At 38.6% G+C, this 15,384-nt stretch overlaps 1 protein-coding gene across 3 annotated transcripts in view; it reads left to right on the top strand.

Moving 5' to 3' along the window:
• The window catches only part of UNC79 (unc-79 homolog, NALCN channel complex subunit), a gene marked incomplete at both ends in the record, with an annotated part of 113,553 nt that overhangs the window by 35,069 nt on the left and 63,100 nt on the right, over positions 1–15,384 (top strand). For 2 of the 3 annotated variants that reach the window (XM_082484735.1, XM_082484736.1), the window contains 10 exons: positions 93–233; positions 1,594–1,815; positions 2,433–2,660; positions 4,063–4,204; positions 4,618–4,697; positions 4,782–4,930; positions 6,010–6,167; positions 6,519–6,700; positions 7,962–8,163; positions 9,751–9,930. In XM_082484735.1, coding sequence (XP_082340861.1) covers positions 93–233; positions 1,594–1,815; positions 2,433–2,660; positions 4,063–4,204; positions 4,618–4,697; positions 4,782–4,930; positions 6,010–6,167; positions 6,519–6,700; positions 7,962–8,163; positions 9,751–9,930 — 1,684 coding nt within the window. Of the gene's footprint in view, positions 1–92; positions 234–1,593; positions 1,816–2,432; positions 2,661–4,062; positions 4,205–4,617; positions 4,698–4,781; positions 4,931–6,009; positions 6,168–6,518; positions 6,701–7,961; positions 8,164–9,750; positions 9,931–10,964; positions 11,031–15,384 lie in introns of all 3 variants that reach the window. The other variant, XM_082484734.1, reaches the window with a different exon arrangement.

Here is a 15,384-nt window from a genome sequence, read left to right as displayed (position 1 = left end):
CTGAGGATCATATGGTAAAGGTACTTATAAAGTGGCTGGCATTTTTGATCAAACTTGAAACTCATGCTTTTTTATCTATTGTCTTTCCTCAGGTGTTATCTGAACTAGACATTGTTGTTCCTCTTCAGTTGCTCATCAGCATGTTTTCTGATGGAGTGAATTCTGTAAAAGAGTTAGCAAATCAAAGAAAATCGAGAATTGGTGAACTGGCGGGAAGTCATGCAGCTCGGAGGGTAACTTGTATATCCTGCTTATTTTTTTTGCTTAGAAAAGTTTCCTAATAGAATGCATGTGAAGAATTAAAGTCATCTTTCAATATGGCAGCACTTGATTGGAAACACTACACATTTTGAGACTGGAAGGAAATTGGTGTGACTTCTTCAATTAATACCACTCTATCATATGGTCAGTGTAAAGATAACGCAGATAGTGACTGCAGAAAAACTGTGTGGTTTTTCCTTAGTGAACTGGTTTGTTTGGGATATGTTTGGAGTGTTCTTGATATCTTTTCCAACCATTTTCATTCTCTGCGCCTTCTATTAATAACTGTCAACAAGTTATTATGGACAACTGGTCACCCAGAGTGAGCTTTTGTATTCTAGTACAAATTTGGTGGGCCTAGATATGTTTTGGGAGGGTGACAGAACAGAACTTATTTCTGTTTCCCTGCAATTTTTCCCCATCCAAGAGATGCAAAAATTGATCAAAAGTTGTCTGTCAAAGACTTAATGGTCTGGAAGAAAACATGTACACATCTGTAGGCACTACACATACTCGGGCAAATGTGAGTAAGTGCCCAGTAGTCTTGGGCGAAGTGCTGCAAGGACAGCAGGAACAAGAGTGCTTGAAAGGTCATATATCTAAGGAACTACAGCATCTAGGCAGCTGATGATTCCTTGCCTGTGGTGTGGCCATCTTCTCATGTAGATCAGCAGAGAGCACTCCCACAGCTAGCCCATGATCACGTCTAAACTAAGCAGAAAAAGCAGACCAATTTACTGTCTAGTCTTTCAGACCATAGCTGGCCTAAAAATAGACCTCATGTGTCATCTAATTGTGTATCTCCCTGCAACACTTAAAGGTTCTCAGGGTGTTTTAGGTAGCCTACTGTGGTGTGAACATAAATCAATGCAGACATGCACATCTTGTTACTATTGTGTCTAATACATTACGTGTATCCTTGGTGTGGCCTTAGTTATGCTTTCTCTTGAGATAGCGCTTCTTTATTAGCCTCCTACTATTGAAGTTTGTGTCCCTGGATCATGGAGCAGATCACTGTAACCTGATGGCCACTTTACTGCCTGCACCTGTTTTCTGTTTGGTTTATGATGTTAAAATTCCTTCTTTGTAGAAATAAGATAATGGACGCCAGCCACTTAAGAGAATGTATACATCAGTGCAGAGTATGATTCCTGTACTTCTATCATATTTTATCACTTAGTGGCATTAAGGGATGTGTAGATTTTGCAAAAAAGCTACAGAAGGGGATAGAAAGACTGTCAATGTTCTTGCCATTTTCTGCAGTTTTGTATAGAATGAGATTGCTTAAATGCTTAACAGTCATTTGGATATGTTTATTCTTTATGTCTTCAGGTAAGCGTTGCTTCTGATCCTGGCCGCAGAGCTCAGCATAACATGCTGAGTCCTTTCCCAAGCCCCTTCCAGAGCCCATTTCGAAGTCCAATACGTAGTCCTTTTCACAGCCCTTTCAAGAACTTTGGACACCCCAGTGGAAAGACAATTGATTTTGACTGTGAGGATGATGAAATGAATCTTAATTGCTTCATTCTGATGTTTGATCTCATCTTGAAGCAGGTACTTGCAGAAGAAAAACACCCACATTGAGGGGATGCTGAAGTTCTGTAGTCACTTTTGGCTCTTCTTTAATCCTGTATTGAGTCCATTTCTGCTGAGGGACTGGCATGAAGTATAAGACATTTAAATCTCTCTCCAGCTGTCATCTGCCTCTACCCATATAGGAGTTATAGGTTCATGGTCAATGAAGAGAAGTTTAGATACCTCCACATTCACAACAGATGGCTCATATGAGTGAAAGGAGCTTCTTGGAGATACATTCATTTCTACAGACTGGAAGCAGAGGCTTGTTGATAGGCTTAGATTAGATGTGTAATTTCTGGATAGCTAAATTTGTACATGGTGAATCCAAGGCCAGGTGTTTTGGATAGTTGTCTCCAACTAAAATTCATGGATCCTGTGCTTGAAATTGTCTGTTTATCTTCAAAATCTTACTTTAGCTTGCTTGAGCTTGGGCCTCAACACTGGTCACAATTCAAAATTGTGAGTTCCAGTTTATCTCAAACTCTTCCCAGTACTGTAATGTAACACTGGCAGAAATGTTGGAATAGGCAGAATAGTTAGTGCTCTAGCTTTTAAATAAATAATAGATCCTTACTCTTTTCATTCTCTTTCAGATGGAACTCCAGGATGATGGTGTCACCTTGGGCTTAGAGAACAGCATTTCGAAAGATATAATATCCATCATAAACAATGTGTTCCAGGCACCCTGGGGCGGTTCTCACACCTGTCAAAAGGATGAAAAAGCAGTTGAATGTGGTCTGTGTCAGTCCAGCATTCTGTGTTACCAGCTGGGTTTTGAGCTGCTGGAACAGCTTGCTCCGAAAGAAGAAATCAGACTTGTGGTAGGTAGAGTAAGAAAGGGCCTATATTATTGGTGTGGTGAAACTCTACTTCTTCTTTGTTCCCATTACATTGTGCACAAGGCAGCAAAGATGCGCATGGAGGATTTGGGAGATTAAAGCAAAATGCAATTGAATTGTAAAACTTCCTACATTTGAATTGATTCCGAGAACTCTGGGAAGATGACAATATTCATCCAGCATGAACTCTTCCCCCATCAACATTGAAGTGCCATTTCACTTTGGAAGGACACGCCTATGATACTGTGTCTTAAATAAAATGTGCTTAAATACTTAGTGCTTTTTGTCTTCTTTAAAGGCTGAGAGTGGATATTTTGAAATGATTAGCAATTTTGAGTAAATCAGTTGTCAAGTGAGCAAGCCTTAGTTGGTGCTTGATTGCTGCAAATGCTGAGCACTGTTGAAAAACAGAATATACTTCAGGTTGAGTATCCAACTTTATCAGGCACAGATATGTACTCTAATTGCCAGTCATCATTAAAGTCATCTGTAGCTCTGCAGAAAAGTTGAAGCATTACCTGTGGTGTGATGAATTTATTTTAAGCTCTATGTCCATTATAAGTAACTGTTCCATCTGGTAGTTCGGAAGACAGCATCATTCCCCTTATTCTGAGTGCTCATTTGCTGTGGCGTGGTAGTGGCAGGATATTTATTGTAAATTGTTTTTTGGTGGTGGGCATAGTGATGCCTTTTGATGTGTTAAAGTTTCAGAATTCCATTTGGATGTGTATGCTACTACCAGGTATTGTGCACGTGGTATTCAGTAATTTGTGCTAGAAAAATAATCTCATGTCCTTTCAGTTCAGATTCTCACCTCAACCGAAAAGTAGCAAGTGGTGAAGTCTTATGAGTGCTGGGGCTTGGTAATATTTCTAGGATCCACCTTGTAATTCATAAAACAAAGCTCCCAATGGCAACTTGTAATCCTGAGCTCCTGGCCATAGGCGGAAATAACTCCAGCCTGGTCCTTTTCTCAATGTCACAGTGACTGAGGTAGCTCCTGCCTCTAAGCTTGTAACTCCACAGAAGCATAGGAAATATGCCCTGCTCCTGTCTGTTACTCCTCTGAGGCAAGGACAACAAGTTTGGTGAAACCACGGCCTTGTGATTGGATCCACCTCAGCTCCAACATAGATATACAGTTTCTGTTAAGTGGTATCACTTAAATCCGTGTTTGAAACATAGTCGTCTTGTCGGTATACATTTGCTGATGCAGAATTTTAGATATGCAGGTGATTTGAATGCCGAAGTGTATGTGGAACTAGACAGTGTCTGCCTCATTTGAGCTCAGCTTATCACACCAAATATAACTTAAACAGCAGGATATGGCCTCATGTATTTAGATAACATCAAGAACTGAATGTAACTTATTATGTTCTTAAAGGAGCCCACAGATAACCTCGAGGACAGTCTTCTGTATACTAGACCTGAGTTTATTATAGGAACTGAAGGAGAAGAGGAAGACAAAGTGGCACCAAAACATGGAGAAAACCCAGGAAATCACACAGAGACCACAGAAAATGCAGGTAGGTGGAGGGTGGGAAGGTTGAGTATTTCAGTAAGACTTAAAAAGAAATGTTTCTACTTATACAGAATACAAGGTTCTGAAGCAGTCTTTCCAGTGCTGCAATGCACAATCACTTTCTTCTCCTGTATTTAATTCTTTCAACATATTAATCAAATAGGAAGACTGTATATATGTTGATAGTAAGTATAACTATCTCTTAGAAAGTGTTTAGAAGAAATCTTGGCTTTTTGAACATATAAAGTAGCAAAAACATTACACGTCAAATTCCGTGCTGTTGTTATTTTACTGACTGCAGGGTTACTTTGACTAGAATTAATTTATTTCTCATCACTTTGACATTCTTTAGTTTCATTTTGAACCTACAGGTGAGAGAACTTTAACAACATTTTATGTAACTTACATTTTTAACAGCGATTAAGAATGACACAGAAAGAAAATTTTGTTATCAGCAACTTCCAGTTACCTTGAAGCTCATATACACTATATTGCAGGTAACATTAATTACTTGTTTGTTTAGTTGGATTTTTTTGTTAAGTGGTGTCATTGTGTTGAGATTAATACATCTGTTTACACAGGAAATGTCAAAATTTGAAGAACCAGACATTCTTTTTAACATGCTGAACTGTCTGAAGATACTGTGTCTTCATGGGGAATGCCTGTATATAGCAAGAAAGGACCATCCACAATTTCTCGCCTATATTCAAGATCACATGCTGATTGCAAGGTATGGTTTTATCACACATTTTGTCTTCATAATTTATCAGTTCTCCAACTATACATTTATTGTTGGCATCAAAGAATTTGCAGGTTTAGTATGGAAAACTAAGAAAGGGTGGTAGGGAAGTGTGGAAAGGTTGAGTAACTCTATAAGGGCACATTGTACAGGTGAATTAAGAAGTTGCAAATGAAACCAAAGTACCCTGCATTGTCCATCATGGTGACTATGTCATACACCACTTGTTTTGCAGTGAGTTAGAGAGTTTCTCACATTGGATAATAGCATGGTCTGAGACTGAGGTATCTTTCCTGACTGTACAAAATAAAATAAAGGATGATGTAGAGATGGGCACACAGTTTATAGGGCTTTAGCATTAAAGCTGAGAGAACAGTGCAGTGCAGTTCTGCACCTTATTTTTAAGAGGTAATGGAAGTTTTTTTTTTTTCCATATAGTATCACAGTGAATTGGATTGAAATCTGTGCTTTTTAAGATTGTCTTGGGAGAAAGTGACTTTTGCAGAAAGCTCCCTGAATAAACATCAGCATAGGATGTTCTGAAATAGAGTGTGCTCATCAGCACTTACAGCTGCTCAGTATCAATTTCACTGAGGATCTCCTGTGACCATAGGTTGTTAGCAGACTAGAGAGTCTGTCCTGAACCTAAATACCAGCAAATTGTGAGCACCCGGCATCTTAGCCATTTGTGGATGCACATGATTCATGGTGCCAAGACAGTTCATGTGGCTTATGTGCTGAAGCTGGTCATGCTGAAACTGCTAATTCATAGCATACATTATGTTCCATGGCAGTTGTGCCTTGAATTAGGTAAAATCCTGTCGAATCTGAAGTGTTTCAATGTAAGGAATACTTAAACCTGGATTTTTGAGAAAAACTGCTGTAGTTGGAGAATTGCAAGTAGCTCTGTTCTCCTACCAGCAACTCTGTAGTATTCACATTAAATACCCAGGATGGCTCATAGAAATTTTAATTAAAAGTGCATTCCCACCAAAAATACAGTGCAGACCTTGAGAAGGATGTCAAGGGAGTGTTTTTATAAGCACGTGTGCTCTTTTTGGTCTTTCCAGCTTATGGGGAGTTGTGAAGTCTGAGTTCTCTCAGCTTTCTTCCTTGGCAGTCCCGCTGCTTCTTCATGCGCTTTCGCTTCCCCATGGAGCTGACATTTTCTGGACAATCATAAACAGCAATTTCAACAGCAAAGATTGGAAAATGAGATTTGAAGCAGGTAGGCCAGAGAAATGTACATTATTTGCTCTTTGCTTCACTGAAGAGGTAGAGCTTTCTCTGCTGTAACTGAGGAGACCTATAATAGATGTTTATCTTTTTATTGCTTTGGGGAGTTTTGGAGATATTCTGATGCAAAACTGTGGCACAACAATGCAGTAAAATAGAAGAGAACATGAGACATTTTGGATAATCAAAGTAAAAGAAAAATTACAACATTTGCTGGCTATTTTTTGTTGTTACTTTCTCAGATGTGCGTATTTCTAGGAGAGATATATTAATCAGGACATAAAGAAGCCATAGCCTAACTTAATATGCATATTTTCTTTGTCTGTGGGTATGGCTGCTACAGTGGAGAAAGTGGCTGTGTTGTGCAGATTTTTGGATATTCACTCTGTGACAAAAAACCACCTACTGAAGTACTCTTTGGCTCATGCATTCTGCTGTTTCCTGACTGCTGTGGAAGATGTTAACCCAGCAGTAGCTACAAGAGCTGGGCTATTACTTGACACCATAAAGAGGCCAGCTTTACAGGTAGGTTCATTATATGGGAAAAAAATACATTCAAACAGGAATCTGTCTTTTCATCCTAAGTTCAAAGCAGCACGTGTACAGCATCACGGTCACTGCTAATACCTCTTCAGGCAAGCCTTACAGGTCTTGGTAATTGATACAGGCACAAAAGAGCCAAGGGAAATGGTACTGCTTTAGCCCCAACTTTGATAATTGCAAAGGATTACTATGGCATTTGAACTACTATTGTAGAAAGCTGTAGATATGTTTTATTATTTTAAAATTCATGGATGTTTTTCAACTTAAAACCAATAAATTTATAAGTCTTATGACGCCCTGCTGAGCTGACAGTAGAACATAAATTCAAGCGAAACCAAACAAGGGCTTGATCATTTCAAGATTTACTTGGGCATGTAATTTTAAGCATGTGAGAGACCCTGCCAATTGGAATTCTCATTAATAAGACTAAGCAGATATGAAAGTGGATCAGAGCCTACATATACAAGCAAGACAAAAAAAAAAAATTAAAAGTATCTCATACTACACAATTCAGTTCTAATTCTCTGGAGAATACAAGGAATGTGTATTTTAAGAAGTTCAATGTTACTGCCTATAAAAAGCTGTTAATACTTGCTAGTTTTATTCCATATAGTACCTTTTCAAAATAGTTCCCAGAGCACTTGAATTCACTGAGTTCACTGAGACTGTTACCAGTATACTGCACTTTTATATTTAATGTGTGGGTTTTCTTTTCAAACATAAGTCTTGATGCTGCACACATAATTCTAGTGGAGATAAAATACAGAAGCATTTTGAGGTAAAGTGCTTCTGATTGATACATTTCACCACATAATCTTTCTTCCTCTGTTTGGGCTTGGTGATTCATTCTTTTTGTAATTAAGAGCTTGATTCAGTTGCCTAAATATAAGCTTTCTCTCAGGCGGGAGTGTGTGATGAGAATACTTTGATATTGTATACCAAATATGCAGTAGGACAGAACTTTACCTATACCTTTGTGTTCCTCAAAATCTTAGCAAATCCTACATTCTAAATATGATGTTCATTTATCTCCTTCCTTACCTTACTTTTCCATTGTTATCAGTAGCATTAGTCTTGATTTAAAGGAATTGGTAGGAAAAAGGAGCTAAAAATTTATCCTGTACTAATTAACAGAAGTTGTGAGCTTTGACCTCCCTTTGCTTTAAAAAATGCTTAGTTTTCACATCTCAGTTCTGTGTTGTGTGTGTTTTGTTTTTTTTTTTTTTTTTTTTTTTCTCTATAGGGTCTCTGCCTCTGCCTTGATTTCCAGTTTGACACAGTTGTCAAGGACAGGCCCACCATTCTTAGTAAGCTTTTGCTACTGCATTTTCTAAAGGCAGATATTCCGGCTTTGAGCTGGGAGTTCTTTGTGAATCGCTTTGAGACCTTGTCTCTGGAAGCACAGCTTCACCTGGACTGCAACAAAGAATTCCCTTTCCCAACAAGTAAGCAGAGTCCAAATCAATCTGATCACCTTTTATCAGCTTCTGGAATTTCAGCTGCCTGCAAGGGTCTGAGAGGGATGAAGGTCTCACCTGTATAAATTGTCTGAAATTAAGAAATCTTAGGCTATATTCTGCTGCATCTTTGGGCATCATGTTTACTTGCACTAGGATGTGATTGCCAGCCTTGGTTGGAACACAGTCTGGTTCTGGGATCAGCTGCAACTTACATTAACCCTACTTGTTCTTTTGTACAAGTTTTTGTGCTATCTGCATTGCTATTCGCAAAGGCCTAGGTCATGCCTGACCTTATTCTATAGTAGTCTGTACAAAGACAGCCCCAGGAACTTTATGACCCTGGAAAAAAAAAAAAAGGGGGCAAATGCATGGGGCACAGCACACGTACTCTTAGAGCTGGGGCTCAGTTAACTATTCCTGCAGTGACAAATGTTTGTAAGTGTTTGTCCTGTCCATACTTGGCTTCTTGATGAGATACCATATCTCCTTCCGTTCACTAGGGGGGGCTAAAAAATAATTTGTGAATGATTGTTTAACATCCTGAGTAATTGAAAACTTCCTTACCCAAGTGGTGGCCCATGAGGCAGATCTATTTCCATCTGATTTTCTTGGAGGAGGTGGGACAGCTGTTTGGACAGCATGTGCTCCCTCAGCAGCCTAATGCCTCCTCCTACACTTGCATGGAGCCCAGTGCCTAAAAAAAGTCCAGGTGCTGCTGCATCAGTACAGGAGATGGGTGGAACTGCAAACATATTTTCTTCTCCATATGTGAGTAGCTTGACCCAAAGCTGGGAACACCTGCTGTGGCCTGAGGAGGGAATCTCGGCACTAGTATCTAGCACCTCTGGCTGCAAATGTAGGGTCATATCTCTCAATATGAATATTTGGGGTGATTTAAAGTTTAAAATATGCAAAAGATCTTTTTCAATTTTCTTTTTAAACTTTCTCTTTGCCTTTTCAAAGACATGAGTGGTGCGAAGGATGGGCTCACCAGCTTTAGTCGCTCAGATAAATGAACTCAAAATATTTGAATGCACTATAGACATGATTATAGAGAAGTATTGGTGACCCCATTAAGACATGCAGTGATGCTGCTGGTGACACCACTGTAAACGCATAATGACACAGATTCTTGGAGCTGCTGTTCAAATCCAGGATGATAGGTATAGGCAGGACAGGAGGTCAGTGAGGCAAAATTAGAGGCTGCGTTCGGGTATGAGTGAACTAAACGTAGTCCATACTCATGAGATTTCTTCCCCTTTAAATAGAGGGCACCTCATATTCCCTTAGCCTGCAATTCAGGTTTTGGTTTCAAGAACCTGTTTTTATCCAATCTCTAAAGAAAGAAGCATAACAGCATAATTTTTTAAACACGGTTATGCCGTTTGGGGTTTTATGGATTTCAGAATGAGAGCATGCAAATGAGTACCTTGCAGGTGGACCCCTTGAGCCCATATGAAGCTTTCTTGACTTGAGTGGGACCTGGGGCCCAGTTGCACTTGGCACTTGGCAGCGTTAGGGCCTCACCATGCTGTGGAATGAATCCTAACTTGGTCAATTGCATTTGCAAAGCTATCACTGCTGTCCGGACAAATGTCGCCAACCTCAGTGATGCGGCAATGTGGAAGATCAAGAGGGCTCGTTTCGCACGTAATCGTCAGAAGAGTGTGCGTTCCCTGAGGGACAGTGTGAAGGGACCAGTGGAGTCAAAGAGAGCGCTCTCCCTTCCAGAAACCTTAACCACCAAAATTCGTTGAGTATCTATTTATATTTTTGTGACACGTCTGTATCTTCTCCCTTAGGATCGTATCCTATTGGTGGGTACACATCGGAATAGTCAATATTTATCCAATTGGGATAGCAAATTTAGGTTTCTGACAGATTTGGGCATTATTCAGATAATGACAAGTTGGTGAGTTTGACAAAGAGCATAGACAAACATTGTCTATGCTGTGCTTGTTTAAAATGCCAGAACAAAATGCTCCAAGACTAGTTTGTGGATAGATCTTAATTTTTATTTGTGGCTAATACACAGTAGACTTGTCTAAAATAGATACAGTGTTTACAGAAAAATTCCTCTGTTACTAATTTATTTATTAATTGTAATTATTAATCAGTGTATGCAGCATATGCTAGACATCTTAAAAACAACTGTTAATGTCTCAAATGAGCTTTTGGATATCTTCAGAATTCCTTTGTTAGGCAAATAATGCCACATATCCTTCCTGCCGGCTGTATAGGAGGTGCTGGAAATCCATAGGCCTGTATAGAGCGCTGTACAGATATCTTTCCAAGTGGAAATAAAGCTTACTTATTCCCATTTAGAGAATTTTACAAACGCAGATTAGTCTTTATATTCAAATTGGACCTCCCACATTGCTCCTACCCATATAATAGGAACTGATAAAATGTTCAAAGGTGGGTGCTGGTGAACTCTTAAGATAAAAGGTAATTTCTCTTCTTTAAAACAAACACCACCATATTTTGGGACTCTTAGGTAATCCTCTTGACCAATTTCTGATCCTGCTTAGGGGTTCCTGTGTGGTGACTCCTGTACCAGCAAAACTGAACGATTGAGAAAACTAGGGTTTTAGAACACGGTGCAAAAAATCTGTAGGGCACAGAAGTGACGTTTCAAATGGTTACACTCACTGCCTGACAACAGCGTGTGAGTAAATGAACATAAATATGCTAGCACTGAATATATGCTGAAGTAGAAGATGTCAGTACTACCTTTTTAAACAGACTTGCTCTTGTTTTTTGTTTCCTTTTGTTTTATTTTTAAGCTGTGAGCTTGACCAGACATGAGCAATCTGCTCCAGCACTTGGAGGAACACCAGAGCAAACACCAGGTGGGTTTGACAAGGCGGGTGTTTTGGTGGAACAGGAAAAGGAAGACGCTAGTGCTAGCTTTCTTGCTGACTCGGGAGATAAACTTATGCAAGATGGAGGTTGTCTAGAAGGCACGGTGAATCACGCCTCACCATGGTTAATAATTGTGATTACTGACAGTTCTTGCTCTGAGTCCTGTGTAGACTGACCATTTGGAAGTGAGAGATCTCAGATTCAGATCTCGTATTCCTTCCAGACTTGCAATATTTCCAACAGACACAAATTCAGAATTAGAACAGATCAGCTTCCTGGGTGATCAGCTGAAAGGAAAATACCTTGCCAGTGCTGGCACTGACTAAGCTGTGAAATGGACTAAGAGAGCTTCTGAATTGTAGTATATAGCCCTGTCATACTAGCCCAGTGAGAGCTGGAAATCAACCAGTTCCTTACAGAACATATGTGTGGGTTGTCACAGGCTCAAGAAGTGAAGTAATGGTGCGATGAACAGATGTGTCAGTGAATGCTTGTTCTTCACTTGATGGTACCATTCACCTGCTATATACTGGGCTTAGGGAAATGTGTAATTAAGAAGTGTCAGTCTCACAGTAGGCATTGTTAGCCGTTGTGATTTTATTAGAGGTATTTTGGTGTTTCAGAGTTTCAGTTTCCAGGCTCAGGTAGTTGATCGCCTAAGCTGCAAATTCAGGTTCCACTAAAAATGTATATGTGAAAAGTTGCATGTGGCTAGTAACTACTCATGTGAAGAAAAGTCAAAATTGTCACAGATGCTTTGGAAACTAGGAGAAAAATGACCATCCCTCTCCTCCTGCCCAGTATTTATTTCTTTCTAAAATCATATTTTTTTTGTAAAATAGGGTTGGGGGGTGTGTGTGTGTTTTTTTTTTTTTTTTTGGTTTTTTTTTTTTTTTTTTAAGGTTTGACTCACAGTTTTTAACACTTTGCATTGGCAGTACTGAGCATATCTGATTCATCTAAGGAACTAACTGACTCCTAAACAGACTATACATCTGCTGCAGAAAAACACTTATTTTATACATTCCACTCAAATGAACCAGTCGCCATGCTCATCCACTCTTTCTACATCTAAAACTGTAGTCCTTGCAGAGTTCAAATGGAAGCTGAGTTCAGTGTGCATTCTGTAGGGATTAGACACCAGGATCATGTATTTGTTCATCTGTCCTTTGCAATACCCTGGAGAGAGTTTCATTCACAGGCACAGGGATCACAAGTGGGATGAAGCATGATATAATTGTGATCTGATGTTTTATGTTATATTTTGATACACCTTAAAGTAATTTGAAGGTAAAGGGGTCTGTTGTAAGGGATGCATGAATAAAGATATGAATCTAGGGCATAAGGCTAGATTGAATTCGGGAATGGCGGCTGTATCTTAACTAGAAGGCTGTGTGCTTGGTGATGTGAGGTTTTCCCTGGGAGGGGCGGGGGTGTGTGTGTGTATATACACCTTGTGTAGGCACACAGATACATACACAAATTGTGTACGTATGTGGATGCATTTTGAGGGGTAGAAGCCACCATAGTGTCTGTAATGACAGGGCTGCCTTGGTTTTGCATTCTTAGCTTGACTCTAAACACCTTGATTTGGTACAGGATAACACTCTATCAAGTGTTAATCAAGTGAAAGTTTAGTTCAAGCTTAATATACCTTAGGACTGATTTCAGACAGCAGAAGAAGGTTTTCTGGACTCTGAAAGCCTATTGCCTAAATGAGATCATAAGGTTTTTGTAGTTTTAAGTGAGCAGTTCTCCACTGCTGGTTCATTGCAGGTTTCTGCATTAGAAATAAAACCGGGATGTGATTGACATTCCCTTGATCCTTAGTAGAGCTATGACAAACTACTCAGGGTGAAGCTCTGTTCTATATGTCCGGCTGTATAGTTTTCTGTGAGTATGAGAAATGAGATTTTAATGCTTCAGAAAATGTAATAATATTTCTGGAAAGTAAAACGTCAGGAAAGGTCCTGGGAAGTGTCTGTTAACTGGTGTTAGTCTTATGAACTCATGGCAAAATTGAGCATTTTATCACTGAGCTTCTAATTATGTTGTTCAGCATATGAGAGTAAAATAGGTTAATCTTTTCAGATTAATTACTCGTTGAGTTGTATTTGGAGAACCAGGATTTATTTAGAGCCCCATGATCCTTTGACTCATTCCATCTTATCTCCTTTGTTTTATGGAAAATCTCACAACATGTAATAGAGCTAAAAATTATTAGGGCTGAAGAAAACAGTCTAATATCTTTATGAAAATCGTGTTTTATTTCATGGAAAGATTTAATGTGGGTATAATATGTGGAAAGATTATTTCTCAGTTGTTGTCCACAAATCTAAACTTATTTTCTATATACATTTTTAATGTGCCTCTGAAAATGGAACTTGCTGTATTTCTCATTCTAATTATTTAAGAATTTATTGTTTTCTTTTTGCATCTGCAAACCTTGGTCCAGCAAAAGTTTGGATAGAGAATTTTCATTCTGAGCAAAGGTTTCTGTAAGTCAAAAATAGCAGGCAAAACTGTTTGGCGTGAAAAATATTATATAATACGAAGTTCACGATTTCTTTTTACCAAAACAAGACCAGTAAAGGAAAGTTATTCTTAATGGAAATGATTCTGAAAATCCTCCCCCTAGTTTTCATTTTTTCAGCTCTCATAAAAATAGCAGCCTTCTCCCATGCTCAGCAAAATGGCCAGTCAAACAAAAGCCTTTGCTCGCCCACCAATAAAACATAAAATATTTAAAATGATTTCAAAAATTATAGATGCTGCAGTTTTGCTGGTGAAGAACCTAAGACAGATGCAGTTGTACCAGCAAAGGAATCCCTTGTCAGATTAGCATATTACATTGAGACTATGGGTAAATTAGAATATTAAAATAACTTTTAGTATTTGCGATAAATATATAGCTATGAATTTACAGAAACACTAAGAGATGTAAGTAACTAACAGATTAAGTGGATATTAATTGCTGGCTAGTAACCCTAACACAGCCATGCAAGAGCAATTTTAAGATTATACTTTGAGTTAATCTTGCTTGTAGGGTCTGTCCTGCAAACATCAACTTAAACTGTTCTTGCAAAAGTAAAGACTATTTACAATAGTTGAAAGGATTTAACCTTGAAATGAAACCAAGTAGATCGTTTTATAATTCTGCTTCATACCAGCTTGCTTTATCTCCGTTAGTCGCTGTTAGACAGATTTTTAACCATGGATCAGAAAATACATCAGAATACATTTTAGTAACAATTAATTGTAAGTGTAAACAGTTAGTGTTTAATGAACAAACTAAAATTAATGGTGTAATAAAAAATTTTCCAGTATTGCCCTGTTTTGATGCTGTCAAAATAATATTTTCTGTTCCCTTTGATTGTCCCAGTGGAAATAATTTTTATTTATTTTGCATATAATCCATATATAATGCATTTTATTTATAGAGAAGCAATTAATTTAAATTCCTGTTTTAAAATGGAGCATGTCGAAATAATATACTTTACTGTGCTTTAGCCATGCATTTATTTGGAATGATTTAATAAAAAGAATCTGATATACTGATGTGTGAAATAGCTGCTGCTTATCATGAATGCAGTTCCTAGTGTTAGATAACGTAGATCTTTAGGATCTGCTAAGCACTAAAAAAGTGCCTTACAAATAGCGTGAAATGGAAGAGGGTATCTCCAAAGGCAATTACTAGAGAGTTCTGGTAATGATAAACGGACTTAAAAGTAACTGCAAATACTGTATTTGAAAAAAATATTCAAGTACAAAGATGAAAATACTTGCCCAGTTGGCAATGTTATTTGCGGTGTGTCTGTTCTGCGGGGATAGTAACAGCCAGCACCCAGGCTTCCTTGTGCTTTGTAAGTAGCCTCTCGCCTTTCACATGATCATGTTCCCAAGCAAAGTAGTATTATTTCCATTCCGTGTTTATAAAACCAAGTCTCAGGCTTCTTCTCTGGCAAAAGTCATTGAAGTATACATAGCGTCCAAAACACTAATAAATTATAGTGCCTACATTTTGGCCCAAGTTGCTTGAGGGGGAATACGGACTCAATGCAAAAAGGGGAAGTCTTCATTCTTTGTTTTAGCATTATTTGGTAGAATTTTCTCCATCTCCTACCTTTTGCCGTTTTGCACATCCTTCACTGGCAAAGACTAATATCCACTCTTGCTGAGGAAAGATTGAAAACTATGCCAGATGAGAATTTGGTGGGGGTGGGATTTGATTCTCCTTTAGTGCATAGATGTGAAGGAATATCACCTCTCCAATTTGGCAGAAATGCACTGGGATGGGAAGATAAGCAGCTCAGTTAAACCTGGGAAAGCTGAGAAATGGAG

Source organism: Vanellus vanellus (genome assembly GCF_965231255.1).
Source record: "Vanellus vanellus genome assembly, chromosome: 6".
Classification (NCBI taxonomy): domain Eukaryota; kingdom Metazoa; phylum Chordata; class Aves; order Charadriiformes; family Charadriidae; genus Vanellus; species Vanellus vanellus.
This window is presented reverse-complemented; position numbering and strand designations above follow the sequence as displayed.